The 23,773-nt window shown below is 36.8% G+C and overlaps 2 protein-coding genes across 2 annotated transcripts; one reads left to right on the top strand and one right to left on the bottom strand.

The window, feature by feature from the left end:
* Window positions 1-19,343: 19,343 nt before the first annotated feature.
* On the top strand, window positions 19,344-20,357 carry LOC131166299 (non-specific lipid transfer protein GPI-anchored 15). Its single transcript, XM_058124727.1, has 2 exons — window positions 19,344-19,991; window positions 20,092-20,357. Exons 1-2 carry the CDS (start codon window positions 19,643-19,645, stop codon window positions 20,106-20,108), a joined length of 366 nt encoding a protein of 121 aa, XP_057980710.1. The 5' UTR covers window positions 19,344-19,642; the 3' UTR covers window positions 20,109-20,357.
* Window positions 20,358-21,512: 1,155 nt separating this feature from the next.
* Window positions 21,513-23,264, bottom strand: LOC131146240 (uncharacterized). Its single transcript, XM_058095732.1, has 3 exons — window positions 23,064-23,264; window positions 22,145-22,829; window positions 21,513-21,889 (listed from the first exon to the last, which is right to left on the bottom strand). Exons 1-3 carry the CDS (start codon window positions 23,262-23,264, stop codon window positions 21,513-21,515), a joined length of 1,263 nt encoding a protein of 420 aa, XP_057951715.1.
* Between the last annotated feature and the right edge of the window lie 509 nt (window positions 23,265-23,773).

Here is a 23,773-nt window from a genome sequence, read left to right as displayed (position 1 = left end):
TAGATCCCCTTTTTTGGAGATTTTGTTAGATATTCCTAAATTGTACTTTATTTTATATTTTATTTTATAAAATTAAATATTTTTATTTATTAAGGAGTTAATTATAGACCATTAAATTCAATTTAGTGATAATTCATAGTTAATTAAGTACGGTTCGTAGAACAGGTGTGTAGGGGGTGCTAGTACCTTCCCATCGCATAACTGAACCTCCGATCCCAACTATAGTAAATGTAGACTGAGACCACTGATTCCTTGGCTTTAGGATTAGTATAAAGACCAATCAACAAGTAGTAATTAGGTGAACTAACTGCACTTAGGTAAATAACAAGTTGGTGGTGACTCCATCAAACTAATATTATTATTACCCATCGCCATTTCTAATCCTTCTCCAAAATGTTGCGACATAATGAAGGCTTGTTTTTTTTTTTTGACATTCATCATCATAGCCCTAACAATTATAAGTTTCAGGATATTCAAATTTGCTCAAAATAACTATCAAACAACAAAAATCTAATAACAATTAAATAATCAAATACCTATTGATGTACCAAGTTGTTGTCTCACAAAGGATTACTTTTTTGCCAATGGTATACACACATTGTCATTTAGTTTAACTTATTTTTCATTCATTGCCAAATAAGAACCTTATTATATTAACATTTTTCTATTTTTTTTATTATATGAAACTTATTAGAACATTTAAGTGGACATATATTTTGGAAGCAAGGAAAAGCATCTTACACTCCTGATATACCCCAAATATATCACCTATGTAGAGGAGACCAGAGTGCAACATTATGAGGGTAGTTACCACCCAAATCAACCCCCCAACCAGAGCAATTGACGTCGGCCTTATAATAAATAAAGTGATTCACGCCAACGAGGTAAGAACCGGAGCGATTCACGCCTGCACCATAACTCGCCGATAAATGGCATTACACCCTTGGGTAAACTTCCGTCACTATAAATAGGGATTTGGAGAAGAGGTTAAGATATCTCATTCTAAGCTCTACTTTACTGTTACATAAAAAACCTCTCAAGCCAATCCTTGACTTAGGCATGGAGAGATCCCCCGGAGTACACCCCGGGTCCTCCAAGCTTTGCTTATTTATCTCTTTTCAGGTGGTCGTGATCAGGGATTGTGAAGGTCGTTCAATTTTCATCTGCAATAATTGGCACCGTCTATGGGAACTTCTTGAAAGATTTTCTCTTTCAATCCTTGATCATGACTACATTAAATAGTTAAAGGTCGATGCATTGGCTCAATTGAAATCGTCTGAAATGCCGCCATCCAACACCTAGACGTACTCGACGTTGTCCGATCCATTGCTGATCGGGACCCTACCCAGCACAAACTCTTCATTCGTGGCCTTGGATGGGATACTACCATCAAGAACCTCCACAATCTCTTCTCCACCTACAATGACCTCGAAGAAGCCATATGTAACACCCCAACCTGGGTCTGCCAGGGAACACTGCGTCTCTCTGTTGACCTTATTGGTCACGCCCGGTTTTGATTATGATAAATACTAATTGTATCTAATGAGTGTTTGAGGTTTTGTGTAGGAACTAAGGGTGTTAAAATAAAGATGTGCACAAAGTCAAGTAAAGCCCGAAGACCAAAGTTTTATTCCATATTGTAATATATTTAATTGGTCTGTAATAGTAAGTAGGTACTTGGTTTGTAATAAGTTCACACACATCACATGTATGATTTACTACTTAAGCTCAAACAAACCATGAATAAGAAAGGACCTTAGAAAGACCTTAGGGTGTACCCTACGGTCGACCTACACCGAACTTTTTTGGTGTCTCTAGTTTGGACCCAAGTGCCCCTAGGACACTCACACTTTCACATATATTTGTTAGGCACTTAAATGGGGCTTGATTGTGTCAAGACGAGATCGAAATGCACACTTGGTGCACTTTCGGTCGACCGGCTAAATCAATTCATTTTGGCCTGGTCGACCGAACCATAACTTGGTCAACCGTTGACCAAGGTCCTGGTAGACCGAGACCCCGTAGTTCATTTGATCCTAGTCGATCGAACCACCTAGGAGTCAACATTTTGACCTCCTGGTCGACCGACCACTTTTGTACTCCATCTACCTGGTCGACCGGAGGGTCCTCGGGAGAATTCCTAGTGGTCTGGTCGACCGAACCATGCAGTTCAAAAAGGGCCTATCGACCGAACCTCAGAAGTTTGGGAAATCTCCTTCCCCGGTCGATCGAGCCTTTCAGTTCAAAAGTCCCCTGGTCGACCGAGCCATTTGAGTCTTGGTCGACCGAACCATTTCTGGTTGACCGGACCTCTCGGGTTGCCCTGATTTTTTTACCGCAGTTAATATTTTTAAACAGGATTAAAATGCTTTAAACATCATTAAACTTTTCTAATAATACCCAATAGGTCCCCAACGGTCATATTTTCTCCCTTGCCTATATATATGAGTTCATTTGAGAAAATTAAGATTGATTAGCCACTTTGATTAGAGAAAATTTCTCTGAAAAATAAAAGCCCTATACTACTCATTTTCCTACTCAAACCACTCATACTTGCCTTCTATCATTGCCTACATATTTTGTAAGTTAATTGAGTGTTTTGGTAAAATAGGTTTGCTCTCCTTATGCTACTTGTTTGACACGATTTTTTTGAGAGCCAAACCTAAGTATTCTTAGGGGGCTTTTGCTAATAAGCCTTTCCTAAGAAAACTTTGTGAGATCTTCCAAGCTTGCACCTTCATTGCAAGATCTTGAGAAGAGTGTATTTGTTTTTGTTTGCAAATTTTTTTTAAACACTTCCAAATATCTATTGTACTTTTATCTTGCAAAATATTTTGAAGAGATATTTGTTTGTGCGATTGTGATCTTAGTTGCCATATTCTTTCACTCATATATTATTAGCTGAATACAAAGATTACACACCTTCTACAAACCAAGCATATACATCATTTAAATACTCACATGCTTGAGATATATTGCTGATTGAAATACTGGAGACATGACATCTTTATGTGAACTTATTTATTGAACATATCTAGTGATACAAAGATTGTCCGTTTGTCACTCTCACGTACGCATTGCGCTGATAGAAAATACCTTTGAGAGTTGAACCATTTTGACCACATTGAGCTTACATATTGAATCATACTGTGGTGTTTGTAATTGCGCGTATTTGGGTACACATCTGCTTTACTTGAAAGCTTATTCATTGTACCATTTGATTGTATTTAAAATACTGTTGTATTTCCAGGCATGGGCCTGAAGAGGGAGACTAGCCCTGGAATAGTCCCGGATTGGCTTAGACCCGGTTAAGAAAGCTAGGTGCGTCGTCCTGTTAAGGCGTGTAGGTTGAGGTCAACCCCACTAATTGACCTGGTTAAGGTTGAGGTCAGCCCTGTGTTAATTTGACCTGGTTATAAACGGTGTCGCTCCACCCTTAAGTGAGCTATTAGTGGAATCCTTAAGCTTGCGAGCTTGAGGCGGGGACGTAGGCACAGTTGGACGAACCCCGATAACATTTCGTGTGTTCATTTATATTTCCGTATTTTATATTTACCACACATGTATGTTATGGGTGAATGATGCGTATGTCTTAATTTCCTCATTATATTTATCTACGCATTTGGAAATTGCATAGATTGACCCTAGGTTGTGTACATACTGCTATTTATCTGGTTTAACCTAAGCGATAAATTTTAAATTCCAATTCACCCCCCTTTTAGGAATACACCAATTCTAACAATTGGTATCAGAGCCTCATTGCACTTGACTTAAACATTTTTTTTTTGCAAAAGATCGCAATGGCTCACATTGGTGTATCCCCATTTGGTGAGGGACAGTCACTTTCCAGTCCTCCAGTATTTTGTGGTGTCGACTACACCATGTGGAAAATTAAAATGATCATATTCTTGAAATCTATGGACTGGAAGGTCTGGCTTGTCACTGCCAAAGGAAGATGTGCACAAATAAATGAGACTGATTTTAATATGATTAATTCTAATGCCATAGACATGTTATATATTGCGTTAGATTCTGATCTCTTTGTTGAGTTTGTGGCATATCAGACTGCACAGGAAATCTAGGATGAACTAGAAAAGCAATACGGAAAATCCCAGGAAACGGAGATGGTAACTCCTCCAGATGCTCCAAGCTTAAATGATCAAGAGGAGGTAATTCATGAGCTAAACATCAACGACGAGGTATATGATTCTCACTCTAGCCCATTTGATGATGAATACTGTGTTGGGTCATACACTGAATCATCTGCTGATAATGCTGTAAATGGTTCATGCGATGTTTACCATGAAAAATCTTGTGATGAATCATATGTTTATTTTTGTGACATATCAAATGCTGGACCAACTGTTGAATATCATAATAGTTTTGATAATGATGTTTGTGATGATTCATATATTGAATATTGCAGTATATTATGGAATGAATCATCCCTTGTACTTCATGATAGCCCTATTGAGCATGCATGCAATGATTCGTATGAAAACTGCTATGATAATTCTCTTGGTGAATCATGTGCTGATTTGAATATTAAAAGCATGCTATCACATGAAGAACTAGAAAAGACTTTATTGAAAATGCACAAGTTTCTAGTTAAAATCTCCAAGCATGAAATACGTCTAAAGAATGAGAACAAAAGAATAGCAAAACAATTAAAGGGGCTAAAAAATTTTCATGCTATTCTTGAAAAGAAAAAGGTTGAGAAGATATTGAATATTGCATGCTTGGATGAAGAAACAGATGATTATTCAAAAATTGCTCTTGAGACTAAGAAAGATATGAATAATCATAATAAACCCTTCGGATCTAAAGAGAAAACTCATTTCAAAAAGGGTTCGGGTTGCTTACATAGAACCAATAGTCTAGTCTCACTAAAGAAAGATGGAATAAATAAGCACAATCCTTCACGTATATTCTATACCTGCTTATTTTGCAAAACTATGTGGTATACGTGGTTTAATTGCTTACTAAGAAGTGTGAAAGGACTAGAAAAGGAAATGAGATGGATAATCAGTGAAGCAAACCTCGTAGGACTTAAGGAAAGACAAATTCAATTCGAAAATACATCCTTGATATATTTCCTTAGTTCCAAGGGTTAAGTTTAAGAGGTTGTGATGACGATATGATTGAAAAATGGTCGTTGCTTATAGTGACAATCTTGGTATACGCACTCACCTATCCTCTTCATAAGGAGTCTTCACCAAAACCACGATCATACTTGGTGAGTTTTTCACTCGTTCATTGGTCCACATCCTTGCTCCTCTATGCCATCATCTCTGCAGGATACTCTCCAATCACCATAGAGCACAAGTTAAGAAAAGCCTCATACTCCGTAGTGCCCGGTACCTAAAATAGGTCGATGAGTCAATTCTCGATACGCACCTCATTTGAGCGACATCTTTCCACCAAGAATCCCTAAGAATCATGCCTATACTATAACATATCAAATCTGGACTTTAGGGAGAACTTTGGATCAAAAATCAAGAAAAACTGGGAAAATCCACTATGCTCGGTCGACCGAGCACTGTTGTTATAAAGTGCCCTAGTTGACCAGGACATGTTGACTTTGACCAATCGGTCGACTGAACCCTAGTAAGCACATTCTCCCCGGTCGACCGACATTTTCGGTTTCTTCATGGTTGACCGAAACATGGCACAATACACCCCTATGGTCGATCGGCCATTCTAGTTCATTTTCGCCTCGGTCGACCGAAATGTGTCGGTGCCTAGGAAATCTCAAGCGTCGATCGACCGTATCAAGTTCTGGTCGACCGTGCTGCGATATATATATGGTTTTTCCTTGTTTTCAGCTCATTTGCGCCAGATTCTTGAGAGACCTTCCATTCCCTCTTTGCATTTCCATCAATCCCAGCCTCACAATCTTCATTGCCATGGCTCACATTGAAGCCCATGATCTTGCTCACGCAAAGGATGAGTACTTTCTCTCAGATAGGTGCAAGATGCGGTACATATGGGAGTTCCCTCCCAAGGAGGCTATACTAGGTAAGATACTCGACTTAGTATTTATGAGCCAGTATTTTCAGAATATTTTGGATATGTTTGAGTATCAGGGGTGGAGATCCTTTATCTCCTACCAGCCTGGGGGACATTACCCGACCTTCATTAGGATGTTCTATGCCAACCTTGGAAATGATGAGAACGGGTATTTCTCTCGTGTTCTGAGGACAGATGTGCGTTTTGATGCACAATATATATCTGACGTCCTCGACATTGGCCGTGGTGAATTTGAGTGCCCTGATGTGGGTAACTCCTGGATCCTTGAGTAGGACTTTACCGTAGCCACATTCGCCAACCTGACCATGTCTGACCCTGGCACTGCTAGCCAGAACCATCCTCCCCAGTACAGACAGTTCAGTTTAGAGGCTAAGGTCGTGCACCATCTAATCACATACAATGTCCTGCCCAAGGCGGGATCTAGAGTGCACATCTCCTTTTTAGACTGCTTTATTATGTGGTGCCTCTTTGCTCTGAAGAAGTTGGACCTGCCGAGTTTGATTATCCGTTGGATGATGGCCAAGATGATTGGCCATCAAGTGATCATGCCATATGGGGGTATCCTGAACAAGTTGTTCAGGAATATTGGAGTCACGAGGACGAATGTGGCTTTATTGGAGAGGAGACGACCGGCGGACACTTTCTCTGGCGTAACCCTTATACTGATGGGGTACGAGCTCGTAGGGAACATTTGGGCGCCCTCTAGAGCAGCAGCAGCACAGGTAGAGGCCCCACAAGAGCCACCACAGCCTCCATATCCATCGAATGTGGATCTCATGGCTGCTATCTCCGGCTTGTCTGACATGTTCATACAGTTTCGAGGATCAGTCTAGTCAGACTTGCAGGACTTGGCATCGTCATCCACTGCACTTAGGCAGGAGTTCTAGCAGCACTCCATCTCCACTGATAGCCGTCTTACAGATTTGGAGCGGACTATGACAGCTGGCTTCAGAGACCTGAGTGACCGCATTCAGGAGATGCAGGATAAGAGAGATCGGATGACGATGGACTTTGATTTTGATGCTGCCAATGGTGGTGATGCAGGAGAGGATGGAGGAGATGATGGAGGGGAGATCTAAACTCCGGAGTTGTCCACAGATCAGATAGCATGGCCTTGATTCTTTTTGCTTTATTTTACATCATCTGATCTTTATTAAATAAAAATAGCTCTTTCATTTTATTTTGTACTCTCATGATATTATTGACATACTACCCCTGGTTATTTATGATATATATATATATATATATATATATTTGCAGCTTCTTGACTTGCATGTTCTAGTGATTAATTGTGTATGGTATTGAAATGCATGAGTAGTATAGAATGCCTACTGCATGACGGATGCAGTTGTTGAAAATTGCCTGCTGGTAGATGATAGGTTCTCGCATGCCTTACTTCTATGATTCTGTCTGTTTGAGAACGGTTTTTGTGCAGGTAAAATTTGGGAAATGTCCTGTTTACAGCCGGCATGCTGCCGAATTTTCTGTAGACATTTGCCCAAATAATTGAAACATTACTTGTGTGTGCCAAATGCATGTATACATGTGAAGTAATTATTTCATAATTTGCATACATTCAGGGGGAGCATCTAAAAATAAATGTCTATCTTGTCTTGCTCACAAAATATGTTTGGATTATGTCTACTTTTAATCAAGTGTGGCTTGTGCTTAAATGGAATGCTTTAATCATAAAATTGAAACATGTTCTTGTTGCCACTGTTACTTGATTTGCCATATGATCATGCATGTGAATCTTAAATTTCTGGATCATTATGGTTATGATTTTTCTGGCTATAATTTAGTATGTGCATAATTGACAACAAAGAAAAATATTGCTTGATTATCTTAAAATTGAAGTTCTCCTGTTCATCAAGCAACTCCCCCAATATCTTTATCATATATATATATGCATAACTATATCTATACACTTATATACATATATATCTATCTATGAAAGCAAGAACTAAACTCATATTGGATATGTTGTATGTCTTGCTAGTGTGCTTACATGCCTTCATGACTTGTGCCTTCCATGTATTAAAATTTTATAGTCATGAAATCTCTTAAGGGTGCTGCATTATATAACTGGTTCATTGATAATATGTGAAAATGCATGTGAACTTGTTAGACTATATTTATGCTCAAACCTTCTTTTTGGTATCATATGCCGTGTGTCTTTAACTCAAATCTTCCATGGGTTTTATGATATGTTTCAACTTCAAAAGGTTTGTGTATATTTCTGGTCTAATCATGTTTGATATGTCATTTGAACCTCGTAATAACCAGTTATATCGTCCGTGTCCTTAATTGTTAAGGTATCTTTGTCATTCCTTGTACATAAGTATGACTATTTTATTATTGAATGATTGAAAGATTACACCTCTAATCTATGCGTTCACCATATTGAACTGTTTGAGTAGTTGTGGATAAACTGTTAGGAAATTTAAACTCAAACAGGTTATACTTATACAGGATATCTTTTGGAAAGTCCAATTTACAAACAGCACTCTGTTGAAATTTTTCCAAAATCTTTCCAAAGTTCATCATGCACAAGTATAGTAATCATCCATTGCCTAGGATTTTAAATTCAAATGGCCCTTTTTGCTGTTGCCAAAAGGGGGAGATGGAAGTGGCAAAAATAATGGGTTTGTTTTAATACATTAGATGCATATTGTGAGGGGGAGCCTTCTTAGGCTTAACCCTATATTTTTGCTTGTTGTATTTGTCATCATCAAAAAGGGGGAGATTGTTGACCTTATTGATTACGCCCGGTTTTGATTATGACAAATACTCATTGTATCTAATGAGTGTTTGAGGTTTTGTGTAGGAACTAAGGGTGTTAAAATAAAGATGTGCACAAAGTCAAGTAAAGCCCGAAGACCAAAGTTTTATTCCATATTGTAATATATTTAATTGGTCTGTAATAGTAAGTAGGTACTTGGTTTGTAATAAGTTCACACACATCACATGTATGATTTACTACGTAAGCTCAAACAAACCATGAATAAGAAAGGACCTTAGAAAGACCTTAGGGTGTACCATTCGGTCGAACGACACCGGACTTTTTCAGTGTCTCTATTTTGGACCCAAGTGCCCCTAGGACACTCACACTTTCACATATATTTGTTAGGCACTTAAATGGGGTTTGATTGTGTCAAGACGAGATCGAAATGCACACTTGGTGCACTTTCGGTCGACCGGCCAAATCAGTTCATTTTGGCTTGGTCGACCGAACCATAACTTGGTCAACCGTTGACCAAGGTCCCGGTCGACTGAGACCCTGTAGTTCATTTGATCCCGGTCGATCGAACCACCTAGGAGTCAACATTTTGACCTCCCGATCGACCGACCACTTTTGTACTCCAACTACCTGGTCGACCGGAGGGTCCTCGGGAGAATTCTCAGCGGTCTGGTCGACCGAACCATGTAGTTCAAAAAGGGCCGGTCGACCGAATCTTGGAAGTTTGGGAAATCTCCCTCCCTGGTCGACTGAGCCTTTCAGTTCAAAAGTCCCCTGGTCGACCGAGCCATTTGAGTCTTGGTCGACCGAACCATTTCTAGTTGACCGGACCTCTCGGGTTGCCCTGATTTTTTTACCGCAGTTAATATTTTTAAACAGGGTTAAAATGCTTTAAACATCATTAAACTTTTCTAATAATACCCAATAGGTCCCCAACGGTCATATTTTCTCCCTTGCCTATATATATGAGTTCATTTGAGAAAATTAAGATTGATTAGCCACTTTGATTAGGGAAAAATTCTCTGAAAAATAAAAGCCCTATACTACTCATTTTCCTACTCAAACCACTCATACTTGCCTTCTATCATTGCCTACATATTTTGTAAGTTAATTGAGTGTTTTGGTAAAATAGGTTTGCTCTCCTTATGCTACTTGTTTGACACGATTTTCTTGAGAGCCAAACCTAAGTATTCTTAGGGGGCTTTTGCTAATAAGCCTTTCCTAAGAAAACTTTGTGAGATCTTCCAAGCTTGCACCTTCATTGCAAGATCTTGAGAAGAGTGTATTTGTTTTTGTTTGCAAATTTTTTTTAAACACTTCCAAATATCTATTGTACTTTTATCTTGCAAAATATTTTGAAGAGATATTTGTTTGTGCGATTGTGATCTTAGTTGCCATATTCTTTCACTCATATATTATTAGCTGAATACAAAGATTACACACCTTCTACAAACCAAGCATATACATCATTTAAATACTCACATGCTTGAGATATATTGCTGATTGAAATACTGGAGACATGACATCTTTATGTGAACTTATTTATTGAACATATCTAGTGACTCTCTCACGTACGCATTGCGCTGATAGAAAATACCTTTGAGAGTTGAACCATTTTGACCACATTGAGCTTACATATTGAATCATACTGTGGTGTTTGTAATTGCGCGTATTTGGGTACACATCTGCTTTACTTGAAAGCTTATTCATTGTACCATTTGATTGTATTTAAAATACTGTTGTATTTCCAGGCAGGGGCCTGAAGAGGGAGACTAGCCCTGGAATAGTCCCAGATTGGCTTAGACCCGGTTAAGAAAGCTAGGTGCGTCGTCCTGTTAAGGCGTGTAGGTTGAGGTCAACCCCACTAATTGACCTGGTTAAGGTTGAGGTCAGCCCTGTGTTAATTTGACCTGGTTATAAACGGTGTCGCTCCACCCTTAAGTGAGCTATTAGTGGAATCCTCAAGCATGCGAGCTTGAGGCGGGGACGTAGGCACAGTTGGCTGAACCCCGATAACATTTCGTGTGTTTATTTACATTTCCGTATTTTATATTTACCACACATGTATGATATGGGTGAATGATGCATATGTCTTAATTTCCTCATTATATTTATCTGCGCATTTGGAAATTGCATAGACTGACCCTAGGTTGTGTACATACTGCTGTTTATCTGGTTTGACCTAGGCGATAAATTTTAAATTCCAATTCACCCCCCTTCTTGGGAATACACCAATTCTAACACTCTCCTCCTCCACCTGGACTAGACAATAGGGGGCAGGTCTTATCAGACTAATGACTAGTCCCACAAACTAACACATGTCCTTTTTAGTGTGTTTTGTCCTCACTCACACACTTCCTGAGAAAACTTCTCAGGTGGTCACCCATCCTAAGATTGCTCCAAGCTAAGCACGCTTAACTATGGAGTTCTTATGGGAAAGCTCTCGAAAAGAAAGTTGCACCTTGTTGATATGGGTAGTAACATCTAATCCTTTTAAGTCTTTCATCCATGGGGTATCACATTCTTGTAACGTCCCCGACCCGCCACGTGGGCCCGAAGTGCTACTTTAGTGACGTCAGTGTACCTAATACCTTATTCATCAAATATAAAACACACATACACAACGGAAATAAAATATAAAATCCTCAAAACTATCTTTATACACAAATATATCCATGCTCACATAATTACATCCCATAAAACTAAATAAAATAAAATCTCTATCTACACACTACCTATATAAATTTACACCTCTAGCCTGGCTCCTCTAGCCCACTAGACCCAATCTCTAGGATTTCCTGAAAAGATAGTTTATAAAGTAGGGGTAAGGCACAACTCAGTAAAGGAAAGACTAAGTTAATGTTAGTGTGTGGCCATCATGCATTTAGTGTACAGAAAATAACCAGTTCACTAAATAGATAAACCCATTTATGAAAACATTCTTAATTTATACTCACACGCCCAATTAGCCAAGGATAAGGAAGATTACCCGCCCATACAAGTAGCTTCCCTCTGCTCTAGTACCATTACTGCTATCAGGACACTCACCTTTCTCAGTAAGCTCTCAAAGTTATCTTATTAATTAACCGTATTGACATAAATTAACAGATATGCATATAAGACACTCCCTGTGACAAACATGCCATTTACATCCCCATGGCATAGGTTGTGCGGCCCGAAGGCTAGACTAAGCCTGGGTGATCAGCCCAAACAAAGTCAAATACAACATCCTCTACAAAAACATCTGCAGGCATCCACAACAAAGCTGCAGGTCCAATAAGTTTTGAATACCTTAAATAGCCTTATAAAAGTCTAAATTATCAAATTTACCCCCGATTTAGGATTGGTACCCTGGAGCTCCGATTCGAAAACTCACTCCAATTAGATTGTAGAGAATCTCCCCATGAGTCTCCTGGAAATTTTCATTCGTTAATGGGGCTTATAGTTTAAGAGAAATTGAGATAAGTTTGAAATTTGGTCTCACCCTAGGAGATATGCCTACGTCGCTCCCACGATAGATCCGCCCCAGTAGAAATGTCGGTGGCTGCGAGCAGAGCCCAACAGTATTTTCGGATTTTTAATTGGCTGAATAACGGAGACGAGATGGAGGAGAATGGGAGAGAGAGAACGAGGAGACGAGCGTTGTTGTTTTTTTTTTGTTTTCAGAAGGTCTTCCTTCCTGAAGCCTCTGGCTTTAGGAAGGTTATATATATAATATATATATATATATATATATATTATAATGTTATAATAATAATATTATTATATTATATAATTTAATTAATAATATTAATTAATTAATTAATTAAAAAATTTTAATTTAATTTTAATTTTAATTTTAATTTTTTCCTTTTTTAGGATCACTACACTGTCACTATCCTTGGCAAGGTCACTGGGAAAAGTAAAGGGTACAGGTTTATTATGTTCAAGCATGTCAATGGCGCTTTGCGCATTGAAGAAGCCAAGTAAGAAAATTGATGAACGAATAACCGGGACCCTGTGATGACCCAAAAATATATATATATGATTAAAGTACAATAATAATAAAATAATAAAAATAGTCTTTAAGTTAATATCAATACGGAAGTGTTTTTCTGTAGGATCCTTGATTCCATGTTTGATGCCTAAGAAAGACCTTGTCTTAGCGAGTGCTCAGAGACCATTGCGGCTCAGTCGCTCCCTGGAGGTCGGCCTGGTCAAAATGGAATTTCATAGGATAAACAGGATAGACACTGTTTGTACACGTAAATAAGTATATATACATAAAATAGTGTTTTGACAGACATAATTTGTAGAAATACATAATAAGATGATAATAATATAGGTATCATATGTGGGGCCCACAAGACTATGTGGGGTCCACATGAGTCCCGGAGCCACAAGACACTGTTTATATACGTAAATAAGTACATAAAATAATGTTTTAACTGATATAATTTGAAGAAATATATGATTAAATAATAATAATATAGGTATCCTATGCGGGGCCCACAAGACTGTGTGGGGCCCACATGAGTCCCGAAACCGTATGGAGGTTTACACGAGTCTCAAAGCTATGTAGGATGCATAAAATCGTATAAGAGTTATTCGAGTTACGTAGGATCCATTCGGGTCTCGAAGTTGTGTGGGGCCCACATGAGTTTTCAAAATTCAAATTTAATTCTTGTTCAAAAATAAATAATAAAATAAATAAATACTCAAAATAGTTTAAAAGTAATAACAATGATAATAATAATGATAATAATGATTAAGAAAAATAATAAAATAATAAAATAATTAATTAACTAATTGATTAATTAATAAGGTAAGTAATTAATTAAAAATTTATTTAGTGAGAATGGTGGCAAGCACTCCCAAATGGCCTCCACTCAAGTTTAAAATTAATAACAATGATAATAATAATGATAATAATGATTAAGAAAAATAATAAAATAATAAAATAATTAGTTAGGTAATGGATTAATTAATTAGGTAAGTAATTAATTAAAAATTTATTTAGTGGGAATGGTGGCAAGCACTCCCAAATAGCCTCCACTCAACCCATACCTTGCCCATCCCTTGTCCATTCTTTAATTTTTAAAATTTTAATTTCACCCATCTCCCCACACTTTTATAAATTCTATTTCTTCCCCAAAATTTTCCTATAAATAGGGAGCTCTCAACCTTCATTTTTCACAACAATTTTCCAAGGAAGAGAAGGATTAGTGAGTGAAAGAATTTGTGGTGGAGAGAGAATTTTTGAATAAATTCTTAATCACCCACTTTTTCCGATCTCATTTCTTAAGATAATTATTGTGTTCGTAGCACACGGTAAAAGAAGAAGGTAAGTAAATTTTGATTATGTTAGTTTCTTTTTATTTTAAATTCATACCCGAGCTTATTTTGTACGTAAATTTTAATTATGTTACTTAGTTCCACAAAATTTCCATGAGTTTATTTTTACGCATATTTAATTATACCAGTTCTATCTTTAATATACTTGCATCTATTTTTGGGTTAAGAAATGTTCCAATCCCCTCGGGTAAATTTTCAGCATTTCTTTCTATTCAAAAATAAAATTATATATATTTTTAACACAAAAATTGTGTGGCATGAGTTTATTTCTACGTTACATTTTTTTTATGTAAATATGAGTAAAGATGAGATTTTCACGATATTATTTTAAATTGCATAAATTATAATAAGATGATTTTCAAACCCCTTATGGCAACGAAAGTTCAAAGTTACAGATGCTCGGTACCGCAGCTTAAAGTTTATACGGATCAGAGTGCACCCACACTGTTTACAGAGTGGTTATTTATGTTAGTGGATTTCTCCTGAGTGCACACCTGGTTTAAGTCCAGGACTTAATAAGGAAAATCTCACTTAAAGTTTACGTACGTTGATTTAGTTTGATCGGCCAGCCAGCTAAGTCCAGTCTTCGGACCGCACAACCCAGTCATGGGGGTAAACATGACTTACAGCAAACAGGCCTAAGGGTGGTTTTTACAATATATGTTTATACATATTTAATTACGTGTACAAAGTTACTGATAATTTGAAGGAAAAGTGTAAGTTTACGTGAAAAGGATCATTTTGGTGCTTATATGACGATCTAAGGAAAACGTATAAGGAAAAGTATATGTATGTTTATCATTAAATATTTTTACAGTTTTAAAGTTAAAAGTTTAATTTAGCAGTTATAGTATATGATTTAAAAATTTACTGTTGAAATTGATGACAAAAGTTTTATGCAGAAATTGTTAAATTTATGTTTATTCTAAAAGAAATCTTGAAGTTATAGTATTCATTATTGTTTTACGAAATTCTTTAAAAACTCATTTTGGCCACACACTAATAATAATCTTATTTACTTACTGAGCGTCGCCTCACCCCAATCATATTTTATTTCAGATAACTCTGAAGGACATGTCAGAAATCAGGCTTAACAAGCATGCGGGTGGGGATTAGAAAAATAAAGATTGATTAGAAATATTAGTATGGTTTCAGATATTTATGTTTGTGTAATTTTCCTTTTTTTGAAATAAATGATTGTAATATGGAATATTAGTGCTCTGGTGTAATAAAAATTGAGTGTATTTTGCTTCCGCTGTAAATTAGTAGTAAAAAGTTAATATCCCAGGCCTCTCGGGGTCGGGGTGTTACAGACCCAACTTGCGATATTGGGAAATTATGGATCTAATGTGAATCCGACTACAATTGATGTTTCTATGTGCAAGATTTATGTAGCCAACGTGCCTATTCTCAAGGTATAATTTTTTCTCTATCATACAATAATAATTCTAAAAAACAAATAGATGCCACAGTTTCAATGCTTGAAGAGCTCCGCCTTAATGGCTAATAACAATTAATAGGATATTTAAGTTATTTAATTGATTGGACAATGATCTATGCACTAAATGAATAGTGGGGTCATGACAGCTGCATTACCAGTCAAATAAAAAAAGCCAAGCTTTGAAATTCCAATGGGTTGGCCGAATGCACCATGGGGTCGGCAATAATGACTCTTATATATTCATGTGTGCTGAACAGTGCTCTGAATAGTGAATTTGAAATTGCAATTGGAAATTTGAGTTGAAATTGCAATGCACACTAAAATTGCATAATTGTAGCAACTGCAATCGGCAAAATCCCAAACAGCAAAATCGAGTTTCTTAGTGACATTCTGTCGAGCACTTGGAGCCCAATCAACTGAACAATTCACACCATAATCAAAACAAACAGTAACAAAATCACCGTCGTCAATGGTAGACATATCGCAGATCTCAATCTCAAACTTCAATCTGCCACTGCACTCACAACCATATGTCCAAAAAATCCAACATGGGACTCACGGGTCAACTGGGATACAATTGAATAATCTGAGTTTATAGACCCCACAGATGACACAGACAACACAAAAATAGTCTGCGAAATCTTTAACACTTCAGCTTACCTACAGTTCCCTTTACCGCAAATGATCGAACACTTGGTGCATACACATCCAAATACTTTAAAACAAATCCATCCTGAACCAATTTTGAATCCTAAATGATATTGAAAATACCAGAACTCACATCTTTAACCCCTAATGAAATCAAAGCAGCAAGAACCTATCGAATTAAACAACCATCTCGGCATCATAAATTACCAAAATGATACTAAAGATATAGCCCAAAAGATGAGCACAGCTCATTAGGAAAAGAAGAATCGGTCCAACTGATGAGCAATGCTCGTGAGGCTAGAAAACTGCACAAAAAATGAACGCAACTTATTAGGCAAGGAAGAATCAGCCCAACTGACGAGCAACGCTCGTGAGGCTAGAAGACTGTCCAAAAAATGAGCACAACTCATTAGGCAAAGAAGAATCGGCCAAACTGATGAGCAACATTTGTATGGCCAGAAGATTGCCCAAAAAATGAGCAGAACTCATTAGGCAAAGAAAAATCGGCCCAACTAACGAGCAACGCTCGTGAGGCCTAGAAACGGCCCAAAATATGAGCACAACTCATTAGGCTGGAAACGACAAAAAAGAAGAGCACGACTCATTAAGCCATAAGCAGACCAAAATGCCTCAAGAAAAGCAGCTAGACAAAAAAAAAAAAAAAAAAAACAACAACAACAATAACAACTTTTGAACTTTGGAAGCCAGCTTCAAAAATTCAAACCTAAGAGGGAGCAACTAATATACCCCAAATATATCACCTACGTAGAAGAGACCAGAGTGCAGCATTATGAGGGCAGTTACCGCCTAAGTCAACCGCCTGATTGGAGCAATTGACACCGGCCTTATAATAAGTAAAGTGATTCACGCCAACGGGGTAAGAACTGGAGCAAGTAACAATCATGTAATCGAGCCCAGTGTGAATGCATATTAAACATGGGCATGTGAAAAAGTCATTTAGTAGACAATTATTACACACAATCTTCATCCCTAAGTATAGGGATGACATATAACAAGTCAGAGTTTTTTCCCAATATATATATTTTTTAAAAATATATATATTAAATAATTTTTTTTTTGAAAAAAAAATTCTCGAAATAACTCTGATGTAATCTCGCTACTTCAAGTAGCGAGATTAAACAAATCTCACTATTTCAAGTAGCGACATTTACTGTTCATAAATAAGGCAGTTTTGGACACGTGACAAATCTCGCTGGTTCATCTAGTGAGATTTGTTTTGAAATGTGAAGGTTATATATAACCCTTTTGAGATACTAAAAATAATAATAAATCAGGAAATAAATTCTTCTGCGTAAAGGTATAGGGGTTTGCATGTGAGACATTTTAGGAATGTCATTTAATTTATTTTTTTTCAATTGGAGTTTAATATCAAAAGATTTTTTATTTTTTGGCAACTATTAATATATATATTGCCCTTTTGAGATATTATTTCAATTGAAAAAATGTAGTCTAATTTTGTAAATTATTTATCTAAATATACTTTTAAATTTACGTCTAAAATTTAAACATTAGACACTCAAATATATGCTAAATTTATTAATTGAGCAACTTTTAGAATTCTTAGTTTCTTACTATGTTTAGGAGTTTGATAGCTTGACTTTATACATTTAAATATGTACAAAAAAACAGAAAGTTCTTTCTACAATCCCAATAAAAGAATTGTAGAGCATTTTATGAAGATTTTCACAAAAACACATCGGTGGCTTGAGCAGATGTAAAAAATAAATTTATTTTTAAAATTTTAATTAAAAAAATATAGAATGATATTTTTTAAAAAATTAATATTTGTATAAAATTAAAATAGCTTTGGTAATCTGTGTCATTTGTAGATAATATTATTTTTTGATAAAATTCATAGCACCTTTTAAGTTTATTAAATATGACTCTACATATGTTAAATTTTTGAAAATTATCTAAAAAAATCATCCGAGATTTAATTTTATGGACAAAAAGAACCCTTCTGTTATTCTAAAATTAGAATTAGTCAATAGTTAAATTTACGTCAAAAAATTAAAGAAATGCCCTAGATAAATGATAATTTTATCTTTTTTATTTAATTGTAATAAGATAAACTAAGAAAATAATATTAATTTAATATATTATGCTGAACAAATTGGTCAGTCAAGTACAGTATATTTTGAAAATTGAATTTAAAAGTGAATTAAACACTCAATTTTTAGGTTGGCTAGACTAACTGATTCAATTGATTCGAGTCACACAAGCAATTACTATTTTAAATACTTTAAAATTAATTCTATGATTCTCGTAGAGAAAAATTATATTGTATAGTATAGATTTATTAAATTTATTTTTCGATTTATCATTTTTTTAAAAAATATATTAAATAATATTTTTTTTGAGAAAATAATTCCCGGAATGACATGTGGCAAATCTCACTACCATAAAATAATTTATTTCCCGATTTATTACGCAGAAGAATTTATTACGTATAAAAATTTATTTTTTGTTTTATCATTTTTAAAAAATATATATTAGAAGAATTTATTTCCCGATTTATTACGCAGAAGAATTTATCTCCTGATTTATTATTTTTTGTAATATCTCAAAAAGATTATATATATGTAACCTTCACATTTCAAAGCAAATCTCGCTGGATAAACCAGCGATATTTGTCACGTGTCTAAAATTGCTTTATTTGTGAACAGTAAATCTCGCTACTTGAAGTAGCGAGATTTGTTTAAATTTCGTTACTTCAAGTAGCGAGATTACGTCAAGTTACTCCGGGAATTATTTTTATATTTAAAAAAAAAAAGATATTTTGGGAAAAAACTCTAACAAGTCAACTAAACTCTAAAATGAGGAAGTGCGCATGGCGAGCAGGCGCACTCCTGATGTTGCAAAATATTGCACAGATCGATCGAAGTTCTCGCGTTTACACTGCACAGTGCTGCACACACCCATTCCACCCACCAACCATGCTGCCATATTCAGAAAGCTCGGTAGTACATATGAGAAGCCTCCTGATGTAGTAATACTGTCATCCTGTGATCACTGATCACTAGCTAATTAAACTAACCTATACTTCTTTATAATAAAAAAAAATACAGACATATCCTCTGCAAAGTGGCTTGTGGGATATATGACACGTATTGTGTTATTGGCATAACTAAATTATTGCACTTCGAGTGCGTCCGGGCCCAATTGCACCAACCCACAAACTTTTCTGCACGTTCGCACAACCGAACCACCCCACTATTCCCTTCGCCTTAACAAATCATCACTCTTCCTCAGTCTTCTTCCCTAGTAATTCTTAATTGCTGCATATAAATATCGATACATACGCGTGCTGGTTTTGCCCATAGAACTGATTAAGCCTGCGCCTTAGCCAGCTGTTGCATTTGGCTTGCCCAGAGAGATCGAACTGCATAAATTTAGTTAACAGATCGAGAATATTTGAGGTACCTACCATGGCCTCCAAAGTAGCAGCTCAGCTGGTGGCGGCGGCGATCATCGTGTTGGTGGTTGCAGAGGGGGTTGTCAAGGAAGTGGGGGCGGCGGGGGAGTGCGGGGGCACGCCCATTAACAACGCCGCGGCCAGCTTGAGCCCCTGCTTGGGGGCCGCCCAGAATCCCAGAGCTACAGTTCGAGCGTCGTGCTGCAGCAAGGTGAGTGCCTTGATCAGGACTAACCCCAGATGCCTGTGCGCTGTTCTGCTTTCGCCTTTGGCCAAGCAGGCTGGGATAAATCTTGGCATTGCCATTACCATTCCCAAGCGCTGCAACATCAGAAACAGACCCGCCGGCAAGAAATGTGGAAGTAAGTGCTTCTGTTTCTTCTTCTTCCATTTTACAAAAAAGAAAGAAAGAAGATTTAAGTAATTAGTGCATGTGTTATCATTATAAATTCACTTTTGTAGAGTACACCGTCCCATGAGGGCGAGGAGCAAAGCGGAGACTGCAATGCAGCCAAGATGGAGAGGGGAGCTTTTTGATCAGGAGGTCGTATATATATATATATATATATATGAGGGATGCTAAATAATAAGTTAGAGTTTCCCTAGTATGATGTATTATTGCTCGGTGGAGTATCACCCTATCAGGCAGTGTTTATGCAATGCGTGTGTTAAAATTATGTAATAAGTTATGATCATTTAATGAAGGCTGTTCCCATGGTTATCGCCTACATACTCCCCTTTATAATATATTCTTTGGTTTTAACTTTATAATAGTCCTAGATTTTCTTATTAAATATCTGGAATTTAACACTGATCAACCTATTGCTTAAATTGACTTTGTTAGTATTGGAAGAGTTTTTATACAAATTTTTTTTTTAATCAATAAAGGTAAATGTATATCAAATGAATATTTACATGCATAACCTGGGCATTCCGAGGGATAAGGGGAGGGGGACATCCCATCCTCATTGTTCAAAATACACTCAAAAGGCCAGAGCAAGTGGTTGGTCTCCCTGTCACCTCAATACATCAAGTCAATTATAACATAAAAAATACCCATTATAACTTAGTCAATGGAGTACATATCAAATTTATCATACACCACTCTATATGTGTAGCTTTGAATCACTTTCAACAACTCTATTGGCGAGATGACCTTCTTTTCAAATTTCTTTCTATTCTGGAAGTGCCAAATAAAATACACCATTGTAGCCAAACAGACCTTCTTCCCAATTGACAGTATCCCTATTCCTTTAACTTATTTATGAAGCCATTTCAAAGCAGCTTTGAGAGTAGTCATGGCTCTAGTTATCCCCAGCCAGGATCTGACCAAATCCCAAACTTCTTTAGAGAAACTGCACTTAAAGAAGAGATGCTCATTTGATTCATCATCCTCATTACATAAGCTGCACTGCAAATTGATCCCCTCTCCTTTTAGTCTGTCATTTGTCAACAGTTTCCCTTTTACTCCCATCCACAAGATAAAGGCATGTTTCGGGGTGCTTCCACACTTCCACACTACATTGTACCACCTTACATCATTTGCTTTGTTCCCGCAAAATCCATAGCTTTGTGAAAAGCAAACATTCCCATCGGCCACCCATTGATTTATCGAACTCTCTGCTGATCTCTAATTCCCACACCTCTGTAAAAATTGATTTTTCAAGTCAACCAATTTCTTAAACAAAGGAGAATCTTCATGCTTTGTTGTGGCTTCCCATATGCTAGCCCCTTTTAAGTAAATCTGATTAACCCATTTTGACTATAACAAGTCCTTTTTCTCCTGAATATTCCACATTGCTCGAGTAAGCAATGCATTGTTCCAAGCTTTTAAGTCAAACACCCCAAGTCCCCCTTCAGTTTTTTGGCAAATAGACCTCTTTTCAAGCTACCGGGGGCTTCCTTCTATCACCCCAGAGGAAAGTTCTACAGAGTCTTACAACGTGGTCCATAACAGATTTTGGAATAGGAAAAATGGTTAAGTAGAAGCATTCTATCCCTTGTATTACTGAATTGATCAATTCCATCCTCCCTGCATAGGAAATAGTGTGTTTAGGCCATCCACTCAATAGATCAGCAATTCTGTTAATCAGGGGGCTATAGTGTACTTTGTTCAATCGAGATGCTGCCAATAGGATGCCCAGATATCTAAATGGAAAGTCCCCATCCTGGAAGTTAGTTACTCTTCTAATTTTCTCCAGCTCAATATCTTTAATACCAGCAAATAGAATGTTTGATTTCATATTGTTAGCTCTCATCCCTGCACATTCAGAGAACTTACCTAAACATAGCTCATGAGCAACTTGACTAAATTAGACCTCTGGAAAGAAGAATTAAATCATTTGCAAAGGCTAGGTGATTAATCTTTAACTTCTCACATCTAGGGTGGAACATGAACTCACGGTTGTTTTCAAGAGTTAACAGGATTCTCGATAGGTATTCCATACATATAACAAACAGCAAGAGGGATAATGGGTCCCCTTGCCTCAACCCCTTCTAGCCCTAAAAAAAAAACCATGATATCCTCCATTTAAAGAAAGGGAGAAGGAAGTGGACACACACTGCATGATCCAACCAACCATAGTTCTCGAGAAGTTCAAATGCACCAGCATATCCTTCACAAACTTCCAAGAGATGGAATCATATGCCTTCTTGAGATCAATTTTTAACAAACATCTCAGAGAGACCCTTTTCCTTGCATATTTTCTAACAATCTCTTGGACAAGGCATATATTTTTAATCATACTCTTTTGTTTCACAAATGCAGACTGAGCAAGGCATACCAACTCTTCCAAACATGGCTTAATCCTTTCAGCAAGGATTTTAGCAATTGTCTTGTATATCACATTGCAGCATGCTATAGGTCTATATTCCTGAACAATAACAACATGATTGGATTTTGGGATGAGAGCAATAACTGTGTGATTTAGCTGCTTTAATAATTTCCTAGATTCAAAGAATTCCTTAATAGCTAAGGAGACATCCTTCCCAACCATACGCCAAGCCCTCTTGAAAAAACAAGCTGAGTAGCCATCAGGACTTGGAGACTTTAGATCCCCAATGTTAAATAGTGCTGCTTTTATTTCTTCATCTGAAACTAGGGTAATCATCTGTTCACCTTGGGATCTATTAAGTATTATCCCATTCGTTATGATTTGAGGATCAATAACACTAGTTTGAGATTCCCTACCCAGTAGCTCCTTATAATAGATTAGGAATTCATTCACCACCTGTTGCTAGGATCTGGTTTGTTCACCAACACTCTTAGTGAGAGTTGGTATATGATTTCTGCTTAAGTGTCTCCTCATCAAAGCATGGAAAAATGAGGAATTTTTATCACACTCCTTCAAGTACTTTGTTTTTGCTAATTGGGATAGAAATAGTCTATTTGCATCAGCAGTTCTAGAAGCCTCAATTTTTTTTTTCAAAACTACCTTTCTTTGGAGTTCCTCATCCTTCGAGGAGTCATGCAGCATTTGCTGGAGCTCAATAAGCTCAGACATATCATTTTCAGCCCTTGTAGATATATGAGAAAAGTGAGTAGAGTTGAGGGTTCTCAATGGACTCTTCAAAGCCTGTAATTTTTTAACCAGTTTGTATTGGCTCCATCCTTGAACTTCCATCTCCCACCCCATCTTAACCACGTCCTGAAAGCTATAGTGGTTTGTCCACATATTGAAAAATTTGAAAGGTCTCTTACCCACATTCTCACCTTAACAATGAGACATTACATATTGTGTAATAACCCCAAAAATATAGAATAACAATATCATCAAAACGAAAGTGTTTCTCTGTTAGGATCCTTGATTTCATGTTTGATGCCTAAGAAAAACCTTATTTAAGCGAGTGCTCAGAGACCATTACGGCTCAATCGCTCCTTGGAGGTCGGCTAGAGTAAACACTGTCTGTACACGTAAATAAATATATATATATATAAAATAATATTTTGACCGACATAATTTGTAGAAATATATGATAAAATAATAATAATATAGGTATCATATGTGGGACCCACATTACCGTGTGGGGTCCACATGACTCTCAAAGTTGTGTAGGGCTTATAAGACCGTGTGAGGACTATTGTAATTACGTAAGACCCACTTGAATCTTGAAATTGTGTGGAACCCACAAGACCATGTGCGAT

This window comes from Malania oleifera, chromosome 1 (genome assembly GCF_029873635.1).
Source record: "Malania oleifera isolate guangnan ecotype guangnan chromosome 1, ASM2987363v1, whole genome shotgun sequence".
In the NCBI taxonomy this organism is placed as follows: domain Eukaryota; kingdom Viridiplantae; phylum Streptophyta; class Magnoliopsida; order Santalales; family Ximeniaceae; genus Malania; species Malania oleifera.
The sequence above is the reverse complement of the archived record's forward strand: the minus strand, read 5'-3'. Positions and strand labels throughout refer to the sequence as shown.

Coding starts and splice junctions, on each gene's coding strand:
- LOC131166299 (XM_058124727.1), top strand. CDS start 19,643: ATGGCCTCCAAAGTAGCAGCTCAGCTGGTGGCGGCGGCGATCATCGTG.
- LOC131146240 (XM_058095732.1), bottom strand. CDS start 23,264: ATGGGGTGGGAGATGGAAGTTCAAGGATGGAGCCAATACAAACTGGTT. Junction 22,830..23,063: donor ATGAGGAACTCCAAAGAAAG/GTAGTTTTGAAA, acceptor ATCTATTATAAG/GAGCTACTGGGTAGGGAATC. Junction 21,890..22,144: donor TTTAAATGGAGGATATCATG/GTTTTTTTTTTA, acceptor CTGAATGTGCAG/GGATGAGAGCTAACAATATG.